The sequence below is a fragment of the Anas platyrhynchos genome, chromosome 15 (genome assembly GCF_047663525.1).
Source record: "Anas platyrhynchos isolate ZD024472 breed Pekin duck chromosome 15, IASCAAS_PekinDuck_T2T, whole genome shotgun sequence".
NCBI classification, from domain to species: domain Eukaryota; kingdom Metazoa; phylum Chordata; class Aves; order Anseriformes; family Anatidae; genus Anas; species Anas platyrhynchos.
In genome coordinates, this window is record NC_092601.1 from 15337271 (window position 1) to 15353569 (window position 16299).

The 16299-nt window shown below is 44.7% G+C and overlaps 1 protein-coding gene across 4 annotated transcripts in view; it reads right to left on the bottom strand.

Annotated features, from left to right (window-relative positions):
- The window catches only part of TTYH3 (tweety family member 3), a 78235-nt gene that overhangs the window by 11745 nt on the left and 50191 nt on the right, over positions 1–16299 (bottom strand). For 2 of the 4 annotated variants that reach the window (XM_027468991.3, XM_072023647.1), the window contains exons 6-13: positions 15535–15607; positions 15099–15174; positions 7368–7423; positions 6079–6171; positions 5886–5978; positions 4998–5134; positions 2788–2964; positions 1810–1885 (exon numbers count right to left, since the gene is read on the bottom strand). In XM_027468991.3, the coding sequence (XP_027324792.1) occupies positions 1810–1885; positions 2788–2964; positions 4998–5134; positions 5886–5978; positions 6079–6171; positions 7368–7423; positions 15099–15174; positions 15535–15607 (781 nt within the window). Of the gene's footprint in view, positions 1–373; positions 404–1809; positions 1886–2787; positions 2965–4997; positions 5135–5885; positions 5979–6078; positions 6172–7367; positions 7424–15098; positions 15175–15534; positions 15608–16299 lie in introns of those variants that run through there. The other 2 variants (XM_072023648.1, XM_072023649.1) reach the window with 2 other exon arrangements.

Sequence of the window (16299 nt, forward strand, 5' to 3'; positions counted from 1 at the left end):
CTTCTAACTGATAATTTGCTACAAACAGGTCCTGCAAGTTCTTCTGCTTCCATACAGCCTCAGAAATCTACTGTGGAGAGCTGTGAATAGAAAACCAAACCAAAAAAAAAAAAAAAGAGCAAAAACAAACACAAAAAAAAAACAACCAAATAACAATAAAACAGAAAATCCCCCTGTCCCCTGCTGCCTGTCTGTACAACAGGGTAGCAAACAGTATTTGCCTTCTCTTCACTGCCCATTTACTATCAGCACATCCCTCCAGAAAAGACATTGATGTTACAGTCCATTCCTTGCTTCACCTAGGCAGAAGCTCCCCTTGTCTATAGGAGCAGTGATGCTCTCTCCTCCTCCAGCTCCTACACTTCCCTACAGATCGTATTGCTGGCTGTCAAGTCAAGTTCCTCTGGAAAAAAAAATAAATCTCGTAAATCTCAAAAAATAAAACTCTTCTCAGACGCCAGCCTAAAGGCACCAGGACTTGGATCCCCCTTTAGGGTATTAATGCAAACAGCTACAGAAGAACCAAGAAATGTCTTGCGTAACTGCAGCCCCCGTGGAAAGGAGCGTGCTTTTTCAGAAGCACGAGAGCTGTAGGGGAAGGGGAGGCAGGACCTTGGCCTACAGACACTGAACGAACATATGCCTTGGCAGGTCTAGAGGCAGGAAATGGCAGTGGAAAAGCAAGCTCTTGCCATACTGTACTGTGTGCGGCACGTCAGCTCCTCCCGTGGACTGTCGCGTTGCTGAGAGCAGATAATGCTACCAGAGGTTGTGGTTCACAATACCAGGGATTGGGAAAAACCATCTGTATTTCTAAGAAGGTTGCAAGAAACCTGGCAACCTTCCAGTTTTCCTCTCTCTCTACGGTGAGATGAACTGGTCATTTTGAAGTGAAAACATGAATGTGATGTCCCCCTTCCCACCACAGTTCCTACTCCATCCTTCAACATCCTCCCCATGACTTTGAATCGTGCACCACTGAGTGTATTTTCTTTACCTATACCTGAAGACTGGCTGCTGATTAAACATGCTACTACTCATCCTCTGTAATCACACCACCAAGTTAACGAGCACTGCGATGGCATGTTCTCCAGGTTCTGGCGTAAGGTTCACAGGATCCAGTGAAGGAGGGCAAGATTCATCTAGTTCTTACACATACATGAAGGCATGCCCATGTTTTATCCAGCACACCGAAATGGCTACCAGGCCACTCCAAATATCAAAACCTTCCATGAAAGTGTTTTTTTTTTTTTCTTTTTTTTTTTCCCCTCCATAGGAAATTAAATACAAAAAGAGATTCTAAAGAAAGTAAAAGAGTTGTGAAACAAGGATTTAAAAAAAAAATCTCAACAGCAACAAAAAAATACAAATTTCATCCTACTGTCTCTTTAGGGCAGATTAAGGAGAGAGGTTCAGCAATAACTCTGAATTTACTGCTTTAACAAACTTCTTTGTAAACTTGAGGAACCAGTGCCACAGATAGCAAGAATACTGCATGCAAGTGAATCATCCTGCTGAAGTCACCCACCAAGACACTCATGCATTTCAGTGGTGGCAGGACTGGGCCCATAGGATTACAGTGTTAACAGATTTAGTTTTATTATTTTTATGTGCAATGTCAAAAGTAGCAGAGTTGAGCTTTGTTCTCCATGGCAGGTGAGACACGGCTCGTCTATTCAAAGTGCTGCCATTTATGGGCCAGATCCTGTGCTTGGCTACACAACCAGCTCCCTTGAGAGTATACAGGAGTGGTAAATGTGTATTCCCCAAAGTTGCTGAAGCAGAGAGGAGCAGTAAAGAGAGACTTACTGAGGGAGGTGGGGACTCCCGGCCAATGAGCGGGGTATTCTCACAACGGGGGTTCTGGAAATTTGCATTCTGGCTCCTAGGAAAGGAAGACACACATGGTAATGGGGGTACGTGCCACACTTCTCTGGGGAAGGTCTCTGACAGAGTATACATCCCCCCAGAACTACTGTCTCCCTCAAAGCTTTTCTTACAGGCCAAGTGGATCCCCTTTTTCAGTTAAGGACATAAAACTAGCATTATTTTCCTCAGATTAAGCACTATCTTTACACTCGGAACAGCCCACACTGAATCATGTCAAATGATTTAAAAATAGGTTCCTGTGAAAAATCTGCCTCTCTGCAGAGTCAGAACTGCCGTGCTGTAGAAATGGAGATAAAATAAGGACAAAGCCTAAGGGGAAGAAAACGATGTGGCAGCCCAAAAGAGACGGGCCCCGAAGGGAGTCAGTGTGATCAGAGTTCAGCTCTTGTGGAGAAAGCTCTGAAGGTCCCACCTGAACTAGGTAGCTCCAGACTCAAACAAATGTCAGAGCTGGCTGCAATTACTGGGAAGGAAAGAGCCTGCAGGTTTTGTTGTGGCTCTCAGTGTCTCAGGAGGCTTAAAATCTTCTCGCAAAACTGCTCTATCTGAAGAGTTTAGTCTTCAGGGGATCAGATTGTGCAATAAGGAGCCTGGACAATACTACTATTTTTTATTTTTTTTTCTCTGTAGGCAGATGTCTAAATCCCACAGTACAAAGTGATTCATGTTTTTGAGCATGCTGCCTAATAAACCCCTTTCTACTGCAGTACTTTTAAGCAATCCCCTTCTCCCAGCAGATGCTAATCGGGAAACATGCCTTTTGACATTTCAGACAGAATCCCTTACCACCTCCAATGCCTGGTTGAAAGCACCAGCCTCGCAGCGCTTAGCAACGACAAAATCTGAGTGAAGCAGCTTGGGCAAGTTGCAATATGGCCTTTTTGTCAGGATACTCACATGTACTCTGTGACGGGAGCATTGCTGACTGTGTGTGCTGCTGCTGGAATGCTGGTCTCACTGCCATAACTACTCCCACAGCTATAGAGGCTGGGCATGTGCACTCTGTAAAGATTATCGTGTGTCTGTCTGCTCCCCTGAGCAGCTGATTCTTCTTCCCCATCATCATCTGAGCTTCTGCAAGAAGGAAAAAAAGTTCCTCCTAGAACCCTACAATTACCCCACATGTGGGGTTTGCAGGAAACCATGGCAATCCTAGGAACCTCCCAACCATCTTCCACACCTCCACATTTATACCCATTTGGGATGCCTCAGGGCGGCAGTGTCAAACACAGCCTACACCACTGTGACTCAGACCTCCCACAGATACCATCTGGACTTTTCGGCTGCACGATCCCCTACAACACTCTCCCTATGGTCTTCTCTCAGGGCTTGGCAGACAGCACAGCTCTGCAACTGCCCAGCCATATAACGGAAGGATGGACACGCATCCCAAAATACACAGCAAATAGTGGAAAAAAATATATGTAAAAGAGGAAGTGAAGATATAGTGGCATGCATCACTCAAAGCAACCTTCAGAGCTGCAGTCTGTGTCCTTCCATTCCTTGTAGCAATATCCACAGAGCTTTTAAGGATAAGTCTCTGGAGACTTCTCTAAACTTCCGTTACAGTTACACAGTGAATGCTTCAGCTTCTAACAAAACCCCACAAACCTCTACATGTAGTAAGTTGCAACATTTGCTTCTAGAGCCTTTGTTCTCTCAAAAAGGCCAGGAATTTAAATCAATTTTAATACAGAGCAGAGCTGTTTGTCAGCTGGTTCCTTCCCCCCCCGCCTTCCCATATTATTCTCCTTTCCTTATTATGTATAATATACTATTATTTTATCTCCCTAATTAGGGGATGAAGTTTCAAGATTTGAAATATGTTTTAGTGATGCTGAAAAAAGGTAGTAAAACATTCCATAGGAAATGCTTTGCTGCTTGCAGGAGACAACATGGCCATAGCTGTAGCATCCCAAGTATCGCTTGCAGTTTCTGTACCACAAGGTGGCACTGAAGATTTATGCAGGGAATTGAAGCCTGCACATTCTCTTACAGGCAATAAAGTATGACATCCATCACCTCCCCGAGGGAACTAGAGGAAGAAATGGTGCTCCAGAGAAAGCAAGAGGGAATCTTTCAGTTCACAGCAGCAGCCTGAGCCTGCTGGGGATCGCAATATGGGCAGCAGCTCACATGGAAGGCAGCACAAGAGATAACACTGCATAAACCTTGCTCCTTTGAACAGGCAGACTACCATTCTCCTCCTGAAAATGCTTCTACAGCTGCATGTGGAAGAGGTAAAGAAACCAGCCATTTTCTTATGCGCTATTCTGACGCATTTCCCAAGGCTTTCTCTGTGGGCACTGCAGGCCTGTGGGCTCTGGCTTCCTCCCATTGTTCAGGATGTTCCATTTTACTTTGAACCTTGCTTTCAGGCTTAGACCACAAAAATCATGTTTCAGGACCACAGAAGAGAATTTGCTGCACAGCCTACTGCTTTTCTACAAGAACGGAAACATCAAAGCTATTTCAGTAGCTGCATGTGGTGCTGCAGTGAGTCAATGAGACCCTGGGAAGGTTTGTTCAAGACTTCCTGATCAGCCTGCTTGCCGTCATTAACATTAGTGCCAAACAACTCTGCTGTTGCATGAGTGCCGCCAGTGTGCAAGCACCTCATCTGCCCATGCTATTGCAAACAAGACTGTTTCCAGTTTCTATTAGCTATGTAAGTCAGTTGCCCCAGTGTTAGCAAAGACAAGAAAGGCATGTGTGGACTGCTTCTCATTCCAGTTCTCTTCCCCATATTAGAACAAATGACTCAAAGCAACACAAGAGAATAGGTACTGTAAGAGATGGCACATTGTTCAAGCATTACCTTTCTCTACAGCTATCAACATTCATCTCTGATTTGACTCATAGTCCTGCAGCGTACTGAATAATTTGCACACATAATGTTCTAGTGCAATAAGGTTCAGATGTAAATATTAACCACAACCAGAGCAAAGCCAGCAGGTTTTTTTTTCTGTTGGACCTGTGCTTAAAAGGCCTCACACTCCTGGGATCATATGGGAAAGAGCTCCAGATGCTCACGGGCACAAATCCAATAGCCAGTCTTCATTAGGAAAGAGCTCTACAACACTACAGGATCTAAACCCTCTCTATACCTCTTTTGCTGCCAAGTGTGTGGGACACTGCACACAATGGAACTGAACATGAGGGCTGTGACAAAGGAGAAGAGAACCAGGTAGATGAGGCCTTCCACTCCGTCATAGCAAAAGCCCGTCAAAGCCTGGACGTAATCCTGGGGAGAAAAAATGAGCAGAGTTTCCTGATCACTAGAGAGTTAACATTGAATTCTAATTCAAAAGCCCTCCCCCTGGACTATGTTCTCTGAAATAAGTTAAGAGTTCATAGTTCCTTTTGCAGACCATATTTCTATTTTAATTTCAGGGTCCTCAAGAGTTTTTCATAATTTATCTAACCTTTATTTTCCCTCACAAAGCCCAAATCAGATATAGGCATAGCAGTTTTTTAAGCCCCACACAGTAAGAGATTAAAAGAAAGAAAAAAAAAGCCAAGACAAACTTATGTACCCAACTTAAGACACCACATTTTTCAATAAGCCTCTCAGGTCCTTCACTCAGTCCCTTTGCCTGTGAACACAAGCACGGACTATCTATTTCTCTGTCTTCACAGATGCAGCTAGGGCAACAGTTCAATCATGCTTTACTGCAGCTATAAGGCATTTCATGGGAAAGGCAATAAGCTATGAGCTATGGAAACAAGCTGGCAGTTCCTGAAGCCTTATGGCTGCAGCTTGTAGATGTATAAAGGCATATTATCCAGTTTCCTACCCTGATCTTTAAACACAAAAATAGAAAGCTAGCTTGCTCCAAAATCCCGTTTTCCTTTCTGCAGAAGTCAATCAGTAAAGCTGTTATAAACTGTTTTGGCACACCAGAGGTTTGAAATTCCAAAATAATCAGCATGCTCATAGGCTCTACACCCCTCTTTGTGCTTTCTTAGGGCAGGCCCAGTTACTGAGTACTCACCAAGTGCAGACTCCGACAGTCTACTAAAGCTGTCAGTTGCTGCAAGTTGATCTCTGTTGTATTTAAGACCTCCTGGATCCGCATAAGATACTCCTGTAAGCAACAAGCCGGCAATTATTGAAAGGAAAGGGTTTTACAGAAGCTGATCTCAGGCTTTGTACTCATGGAAGGGAAGCAGAGGGGGAGCAGTTACCTTGGAGGTGGGGTGCTCTCTGCTTGCTGACCTCACGAGCTCCATAACATCATCTTGCATTTCCACCAGAGCCTTGTGACTTCCTGACAGCTTCTGCTCAACACAAAACATGCAGTGTTTTAGCAACTCATGGACCAACAGAACTCCTGGGAGTTAAGAGTTACGTCTTGCTCCCAAATACTGAAGCACCTGTATGAGTGGTATAAGCTAAGGATGTCTCAACTGACATGGGTTCAGTTCCAATAGGGTTAAGTTCTACTTTTACCAACCTGTAGGAAGGGCAAGCACAAAACACAAACGCAGAGCTGTGGCCAGTGCCAAGAGAGACAGGAAGGAGAATAGACAAGACACAAAGCGCTCATGTTCTCACCACGGCACACAGCTGGATTTTTCTACTAAACCAGATGGCTGAGAAAAAGTTAATGTTAATACTGGAAGATGTTTACATTGGGGTGCAGCCTTCACGCCCCATTAAAGCATCCATGGGAATTTCACATGCTATAGCATGTCAGAGACTACACTGAACAACCAGAAATGCAACTGATGGCAACAGTGCACAGACTGAAGTGGTCTTCCCCCACCCTTGCAAACAGAGGAAGACAGGATTTAAAAAATCCTAAATATAAACTGTGAAGCAGCTGGTGTCTGCGGAACAGTGGGTGGTGTGGGTTCCTTCTGGCCTCTGATACACAAGACAAAGTTTGGGATGGGCCCAGGTGCCGTTCCTCAGCCCCCACACAAAAGAATAATGACTCACGTTTATACTTCAGGATACAAACCCCCCAACATCCAAGGGATTTAAGAAGGCATATGTGAGAATCACTCCCCCACCCACTGAAGTGGCTGCAGTTTGGGAGTGGAGTGTTGCCAGTGTTTAATCTAAAAGAACCCATAAGAAGAGATTCAAAGCAGGAAGCCTGTAGTTTCCCACCCTGGCAATAATTATGGGCGCTCTGTCTCCATGTTGCTTCTCTTAGAAGTGCACCATGTAAACAGAGATACCGTGAACAAAGCCATGCCCCTCACCACAACACATACAGGCCTCTGTAAGAGGGCATCGTGGACCCGAGGCTATGCAGGCAGTGATGAAGGTGGAAAAAAAATGCTCACTAAATCATCTGTGCAACTGGAAAGTAGCTACCAAAGCTTTACCAACAGGTGGAGTGTTTCCTACAGCTAGCACCTTGCAATTTGCTGCATGCTGGCATCAGAAGCGTTTAACCCATGCCCTGCGAGGAGCAGCACGCTGAGAAGGGATGAAGGGAGGGAGGGTGGGTGCTTCCACTGACCTGCTGGAAAGGGTTGGGGTATCCAGCACTACAGGTGATGTAATAGCGGAGGGTATCTGCAAAGACAAAAGAGGAGAAAGTCATACTGGGTATGTTGTTCCAGCTTTACAATAGTTTACGACTGCCACAAGGGAGGTGTTGAGTTCTGAAAGCAATACACAAAATGAAAATGCAATATAAATGGAATCACTTCCCTCTCTCTGTGCAGGATTACAGGGCATGGATGACACTAGAAAAAGGGATGTAGGCTGCATTTGGGGATAGAAGAAAGATTTGTTTTCTCTTTGTTTCCCTCCCTGCAATTAAGACTGCTACTTTTTTGTTTTGCTCTTAACAATAAAGCAGCACATGGCTGCCCCACTTACATAGTCAGGGGAACCATCAAAAAAGTTTTATTCCAAAGTCAGCAGTATTCACAGTAAAACCACACTACCAGACCATAGTCTAGGAGTAACCCAGTGGGATGGTTAATTTCTGTAACTTCTGAGTGTCGGAATAACATTCTACGGTCACTGACAGCAGCCAGAGGTAGAGTGCTGCCTAGGGAATATAGCAGAGACAACTCAACTTTCAGCCAGTTCTGTTCACCAGCTAGGTCACTAAGCAGCCACAGAAACATTGGCACACGAGAGGCAGCAGTGCTGATATAAATACAGGCTGCTAACAAAAATACCTGTGAAAGCACAACATTGGGCCAAAGGAGGTGCAGACACACATCCCCGTGCTACCGCACTGTGCTGAAATGTACCACTTCCTAAATAGACAAGCTCATGTGTTTAAAACAAACAAAGAAAAAATGAATCTTCACAACTGGGGATTCTTCTGTCATACTCAGAGACTGGTTTTAGGCAGTGTTCTGTAGAAGAATGTTAGAAAGCCCTCCCTGTTCAAGAAAATAACTTTCAGTAATATTTCCTAACAACGTTATCACCTAGCAAGCAAGCAACGTAATGGAATGTGCTGGGAAAAGAAAAGGATGAAGAACAAGTTCTTGTCTTTTTGACGTGCATTAGGGATGAAAAAGTAAACACAGCCTGTTTTCTGATGGATGTTACTTGCATGTAATTAGATTTTAATTAGAAGGCTCTAGTTAGACTACTTAAAAGAGTGCATATAATTTCCTTTGCATCTTTCTATTGACTTGTGCTAAGAAGGTATATTACATTTTAAATCAATACCACAGACTTGGTCAGGAAAGAAAGCTCCTACCATGTGTTAGGATACCAGCAACAAGTTATCTGTTCAAGGGCCCTCAGATCACTTGCTGGTAACATCCTAAAGGTGCGTTTTACCAGCAGCTCTATCAGTAATCGCAGTATGCTCACTGGGTACTCATATTTATGAGTACACAGGTTAAGTAGGACTGTTAAATCTCTTATTTCCAGGCTTGAAGACACAGTTTCATTTCTCCTTGTTCAGGTGTGTGTGAAAGTTGATTGCTGCCCTCTTCACGAGCCCTCCATAACACTACAACTGCCTGGAGAAAGTCAGCATGCACAAAACACAAATACCAGGCTTTCCCCTGCCATTCTCAATAGTGCTACAGAGGGAAGGAGTTCTGTCAAAGAGTTGATCGTCCCAATACTGTTAGATTAATCCTCAAACATTTACAGTTCTTCAGATGAATGGGAGCATGTCAGCTCAGAAAAATCAAGGGTGAAGTTTGCTCAGTGAAGATAACAAAAGCTCTAAAACACATACACTGCCTCCCCCCTTCTCCCCGTACCCTTTTTTTCCATTCCCTTTAATCTTCTATCTGTGACTCTCGGTAAAGCATATTCCAGGTCGCAAAGGTATTCTAATCAGTCCCAACTCAGAAATCAGCAAAATGCACAACCAAAAGCAAGGGGAGCTGTGAAGGAAGCAGACCTGACTGTATCCCGATTCTGCCGCACTTCCCATAAATATTGAATGCACCTTTCGGCAAGCCAGCGCACCGGAGACCGAGTGGTGCAACACAGACCGTCAGCTCCTGCACACTGCGATGCAACCTGACAGCTGTGATTTATAATTCATTAGCCTACTTTGGGGCAGCTCCTGCCAGATGCTCCATCTCCCCCTCACCGTCTCTTTCTCTGGGATGACTTCTGCCTCCTCTAAACAGCAATTAGCAAAATCTGGGCAGCAGATTTTAGGAGGGCAGCAGGAACTGCTTCGTGGGCCTCACTGAGCAGACCACACAAACTACACGCACAACCACTGTGCCAAAGAAAGGACTGCTCCCCCACGCTCATAAGTCACCCCAACCCATGGGATGGCTAAGGAAAAAATGGATTAAAGTGCCCCTGTGTTGAGAGAACAGCATAGCAAGAACGTTACATACAGCTGTGATCTTGACACCTATTTATTTTAAACCAACAAACCACTAAAAGTTTCACATAGGCTCCCACAGTGGTATCAATTTTACATCACCTTTATAAATGCATCAAGTTGCATGACATACTGCAATTATATTGCTCCAGAAATGTTTTTTCAGGCCCTTTAGGATCATCCCTGGTGGGCAGATTACAGATGAGAGTTCCTGGTACCATCAGAGTTTGCAACTTGTGAGCCCAGAATCAAAGACTGGTGGTTATAAGTGAAGTAAAAAGCAGAACAGTGAAATGAGTGCGGTAGCACCAGCATTGCAGGCGACTAGTGTGACATTCCGTATGTAAAATGTGTTTTCCAAAATGGCAAAGCCAGCAGGAGCAGCTCTCCCCTGCACTGAACGCAGTGTGTTGATAGCTGCAGTGCTTTAAAACTAATGCTACAATAGGCACTGAGGCTGCCTTGAGGTTATCCTGTGCTGTGAAGCCTGTAAATGAAGAGGAGCGTGACCGCTGCCTCCACACCACCAGGCTGGGAAGAAAGGACAGAACAGGAGGCACCTTCACCACTTTTTAATCCCTATGGAGGCCGTCCTGTACAACAGCAAGTCTCACATTTCTGACCAGAGAACAGCTATGCTAACCCATTATTTGTGCTCTGCTAACAGCTCCAGGCAATTTTGTTTCTCCCCTGTAATTATCTTCCTGTTGCATTTTCCTCTCAAGGAAAATTCCTGAAGGCCGGATCTGATTTTTGAAGCCAGCCTTGAGGAGATGGAGTCTACAGGAGAAGGGTTAGGTAGGGTCACAGTGGCAGCTGCCTGTGCCTGCTGTTGCTAGCAGCAGTCCTCCTGACCTGCTCTCTCAGTGCACAGGCAGTGTGGGAGCAGAAGGCACGGAAGGGAACTATCCGAAATGCGTTATTTTTGTAAAGTCTGTTTTTCCTAGAAAGGAAAGCCAAATTGCCTACTAAAGACAGCTTTAGCTGCTAGAATCTACGCATTGCTTCTGCAACCATGGAGACTTACTATTCATTTCAAAGCTCAGCAGAAACGTGAAAATGGCATTATGCACTTGCCAAAAGGCAGCAAGATGATCTGTAGGGTAAAGAGCAATCAGGAAAAAAAATCCTAGTTTACAAAAGAAAATCCACACCTTGAGTAGTTTTTCCCAGCCATTCTTCATCGCTACTCAAGCATTCTCTAGCCAGCTTGCATTTTACATATATACCCAGATGAGACTGCCTCTGTGTGTTCAATCACCAGAGGATGTTGAACTATGTGGCTGGTGATGTCAATGAGGAAGGATACTTTCCTGGCCAGGTTTTCTTGCCCATTAGGAGTTTTGTTTTCCTAAGGCAAAGGGATGTATCTGCATACCAGCTATATTTCTCTTATATACACTGCTGGTACTGGTGAAAGCAGGCTGACTTGATCACGAGTTTTCAGTAAAGAGCTCATAGCCATCCCAAGTGCTCTCCATGCAAAGTTTTCTGCTCAGCAGGAGCCCAACAAAACAACGCAGGAAAACACAGCTCCTCGATACCAACAACAGCTCAACACAAGCCTTGAGAGCGCCTCTTTGGACAAGCTCTTTCCTGCAGCACCCATTCAGCCCAAGCAATAACAGCACAGCCACCACATTCCCCACGTGAGTTTTTGTCCTGGCCTTACTTCTCAGATACGAAAGGATGGTGGTGGTGGTGTCAGTCCTCTGGTTCATTCAGCTCTGGGCTTCAAAGATGAGAGTGAATCAGCGAGGCCAATTAGGAGGCTGTGTGTAACAAGAAGGACTGCTGCTTATATCTGAGCAGCTAAATTGCATCATCCAGCCTGAGAAACTTGGCTGGACTGGAGGTAAAAAGCTCCATTATCCATCCCTTGTGGTCAGCAGTTCTTTCAGATGAAGTGAATGTCTCTTCACAATGCAGCTTTCCAGTAAGAGAATCTGGAGAAAGCTCTTCCCGTTGTTTAGACAGATTGTCTTTTTATTTAATTTTATTCAATAAGTCATCTGATAATAACATAATATCAATGAAAACGAATGAGACTAGAAGATGGCCTCCTGCTTTGAAAATAAACATCTTGGCTGCACCAAGCCTTTTTACTAGCAGCAGGAGCTGATTATACAGCCACTGTTCAACTCCATTGGCTTTATCTCAATTAATGAATACAGGGCGAGTTAGGCACATATATATCATGCTCTTCTGCAAAATGATTTAAGCCTCTCCTCCAGGAAACCTGTATTAAGGCTCTCTGCCCAATCCCAGCACACCTCCCCCCCCCTTTTTTTTTTTAATGCAGCACATTTTCTCTACAAAACAAGGACATCTACTTGCCAGCTAAAAACATTACAACAATAATGATGCATTTAATCAGATTATTCTCAGCTCCATTAATTCTATTTAGATTGGCAAACAGCAATTAATACATAAACAGAAATATTAACATACTAGTTTCCCAGTATCCAATGATGTTATTTTTTTCTGGAAAATAATACTATAATCAACAGCAAAAAAACATTGCAAATACACAAACCTGGGCCACTCAGTGCTAGTCCGAATGCCAGAACACAGGGCTGGGAATATTACAATCCACCATATCTAAAAACAACTTTAATCACTACTAAAGTAGTGATTAAAGGGAAAAGTTGACCTAGCACTATAAAGCTTCCTGTTGTTTTACATTTAAGATTCTTTGTTGGTTCTTAAACGTCCTTAAAAGCAGATAACAACGCCCAGCCCAGTATCTTATACCCCAGCACTGGTAAAAAGCAGACACCTAGGCAAGAATAAAAAACACGACTGCTCTCCCAGTCCAATTTCAGCTCAAGTGATTTCCAAAATAAACGTGATTTCTACATGTATGGTAACGCCTATTGGATTCTTCTTCCGTGGACTGTGAGCTCCTCCTTCAACTTTCACCTTCTCTTAGCGATCTGTTTTCTGAACTGAAAAATTCACAGCAGGATGCACTTTGGTGAAACTAGCTGGAACAATCTTAAAACACTCCTGCCTCATCCATCTATCCAAAGCAGAGTGTGTGAAGAGCCTGTGCACTAGATCTGGGAGTCTTCAAACAGCTTCCCCCAGGAGGACAGCCCTGGGTCTGGCTCCCAGCCGCCTGCCCTGCCTCCTCAAGCCTGTCCCCGTCACAGACACAGCTCAGCTGATCACAAAGCAATGGCCACAGTTCATAGCCAAGGGTATTAAGGGATACCAACACTTTTTTCAGACTTATAAAGGTGTTTTTAGAGAACTGCCATTGGGATTAAAGCCTCATTGAACAGTTCCACATCACAGCACTGATATCGTGGTCTTCCTTCCTGCTCAGGTGCACAGGACGCTCCCGAGGCGGGGGGCCAAGGCCTATTTCCATCGCTTCCTGACCATAAACTACAGCAGAGCAGTGGAAATTCACATGGCAAGGCAGAATGTTTGATCACCTCCCCACCAGCTGCCTGGTGCGATGGCAGGCTCAGAAGCAAGGCTGATTTCCTTCTGTAGAGAAGGAAAGGTGCTTGTGAACGCGGAACGGCTGCCGAACAGCAGGGAGCTGACACACCAGCAGCCCACGGAGGAGGCCGGCCTTCCAGCTCAGGCCTGTGACAACACCTGCTCTTCCTCCTCTTCAGCGTCTCACTCAGCCCCATTCACCGTTATTTATGGAGCCTTAGCAACTGTTGGAGCTGGCGGAGCTGCCAGAACAGAGCCTTATTTCACGCCGGGGAGCTGACTGTCCCTGCTGGGGGAAGCAGGAGGAGGGAGGGGAGTGCCAGGCCCAGCCACCGGCAGCCTCCACATGCACGACACTGAGGAGCAAAAACCGGCAGGAGCCAACAAGAACAAGTAAAATGGAAAAGTTGCATGGAAAGGTGTTCCTTCAGTTTCTCAGGGTCAACCAAATTGTTCCCAAATGTTCTGGTTTGGGTTACCAAGTTACTACAGCACACAGCTGACATTAGTGTCACATATTTCCCCTTGGCCTCCCTAGCCTGTTCATCTCCTTGAACAACACGGAGGCTAGCTGGCACCTGAAGCCACATTGCCATCACCCTCACAACCAAGGGAGGATTTTCATCTTGTGCAGTGTTAAACACTCATTCTCTTCCCTTATTGCATTTCTTTGTTACAAAGACCCATCTGTTGCGAGCTGCCAGGCTCTCTCCTCTTCCCTCCAGGAAATCAATAAATAAGGCTCTCCAAGAATAAGCTGCACTGTGGTAATATCAACTGGCATGTACTCTTTTATACTACATTCTGCCTCCAGACATAAATATTTCTTATTGCTTCCAATCCCTGCATCCTCAGCCATCGCTACATACCTAATTCCCCATCAGTTACGCAGTGAGAGGCAGCGATTGGCTAAGCACACAGCAATAACACTAGATCTTGGGTACACATGGCGAAGATTCTCAGATTCCAGCAAATAAGAACCAGCAAAGACACATGTGGCTCCTTTTACAAATCAGTATCATGGCTTATCTGTGATTTATCATCACAGAAATGCACAGAGGGATTATCAGGGGGAGAGAGGGTGGGAGAAAAGAGAAGCTCACTTTATTAGCTAAGCAGCAGACCCAGCCCTGAAAAATACCTTTCCTTTTTAGCACTTATCTCTGCTGGCAAGCATCCAGCCATATTTTTGTCAAGCCACAGTTCTGAATATCTGTTTTGCCCCCAAGGTCCAAATTGGAGGCACCCCTAATCTCAACCAACCACTTCAGTCTAAATTAGGAGTGACAAACACAAAATCCATCAGTGCTTCATCTGAATGCCACAGTGATGCAGGCATATTGCTTGAAATGGAACAGGGTAAACAAAGCAATCAAAATACTGCATTTATAATGGAAAGGGAAATTCATACTTCTCTTTCCTGCTGTTTCCGTTCATTTACCCTTTAAATTAGCTTTCAAAAGACTCCTATTTATAACCACCATTAAGAGACAACTTGATATATATTTGTTAATAACAAATACAAAAATAAATACTCTAGATGCTGGGATACAGACCCAAGAGCAGATTTTAAAAATGACAACTCAAACTGCACACTCATACTGCTACAGTTCCGTCACTTAAAGGAGGAGAAACAAGACCAAGGCTGCTACATTTAAAGAAAGTAATCCATGGAGTTCTGTTGTTCCACTATATCAGCTATTTCCATCTTAGGGCCAAGATGAAATAAAGATTCTAAAAGTTTTTCTGACAAAAATAATTACATAAAATGTACGTATGGACTCCTGACTGGAGTATAAATGCTTTTTGGGAAGAGCTGGTTTTCCAGAGCTCCACACACATCTGCTTTTCCCACTGTATGCAGGTTGCTGGGTTCCAAACACAGCCACAAATTCTCAGACACTGCCATGCTCCTACGTGACAGCTGGAGCCACAGTTCCCTGTGCCAAAGTCAGACCCAGCACTTACCGGCACTAAGCACTGCATTATCTTCAACCACTTTGGAGACGTAAGCATCAGGGTTAATACAGAAATCACTGGAACCCTAGGTAGAGACAAGACAAAAGGGAAAAGGAATTTCAAAGAACACTAATATCAAAGAGCAGTTGAGCCAGGTTAGCATCAGGGAACCCTCCACTATAGGGATTTTTCAGACACTGAAGTCTCTCATCGCCATCCCCTCTAGCACAGCTTTACACAGCCGCAGCAGTGCTGGAGTACGAGCCAGTGCAACCCACCATGGAGTAGCTCTGTACTTCCCATGGACGCAAATTACTGGGACAGCTTCTTAGAACAAGAGACACAGTAAAACAGGCACACCATAATATGCATTAATAGCTACTTAATCTTGTGTTTGATAACTCTGCAGCAAAGGGTGAATGGGACTTGGACAAGAGCCACTTACCACTGCGACAGCCAACTCCAGACCCAAGGATCCCCAGCTGACAATCAGGGCAAACACCCCAAGCAAACAAACCCTGTAGGAGACAGACAGATGGCAGATGTAGAAGGTCTGATTTCAAGCACCCAGATCTTTTACAGGATGTATTATGTGGAGTCCAAAGCAATTACCAAAACCAAAAAATTAACAAATACTGCATCTTCAGACAAATCATCTCATTTTATACGCTGCAGACAGCAGCAACCAGGAAAGTTTATGTCCAGTTGTTGGTTCCCATGTTTCCTGGCCCTGGGGCTGCAGAAAAGAAAGATGCCCAAAGAGAAGCCTTTAGTCTGCTTCTAGCAAGGAAGCCAAAGGCACAGGGGGGGTTCAGGGGAAGGCAGAATGGCAGACGAATGGCTACAATCCTATCACTTGAACTAGTCTCACTCTGGACATTACTTTCTAAACCCAGAAGATATTCAGAGAAAAATACCCTCCCACCCTATAGATACACATGTATATATAAACACAACAAAATTGGGCAAATTCCTTCTGTTTCTAGAATAAACGAGGCTGTCTGGTGTAAGCAACGCATTGGCTACAGGCAGTTGGAAGGAATACTTTGCCCGTGTTGGGACACCTGACTTTGGTCTCCAGCTGTAAGCATCTGAACACCACCTGAGCACCTCACATAGCCCAAGGAGAGAGCCAGGCATCTGTAGGCAAACAGCTCAGAGCAATGGTTCAGATACTTTCCACAGATGCCGCGTGAACACATCTCTGCAC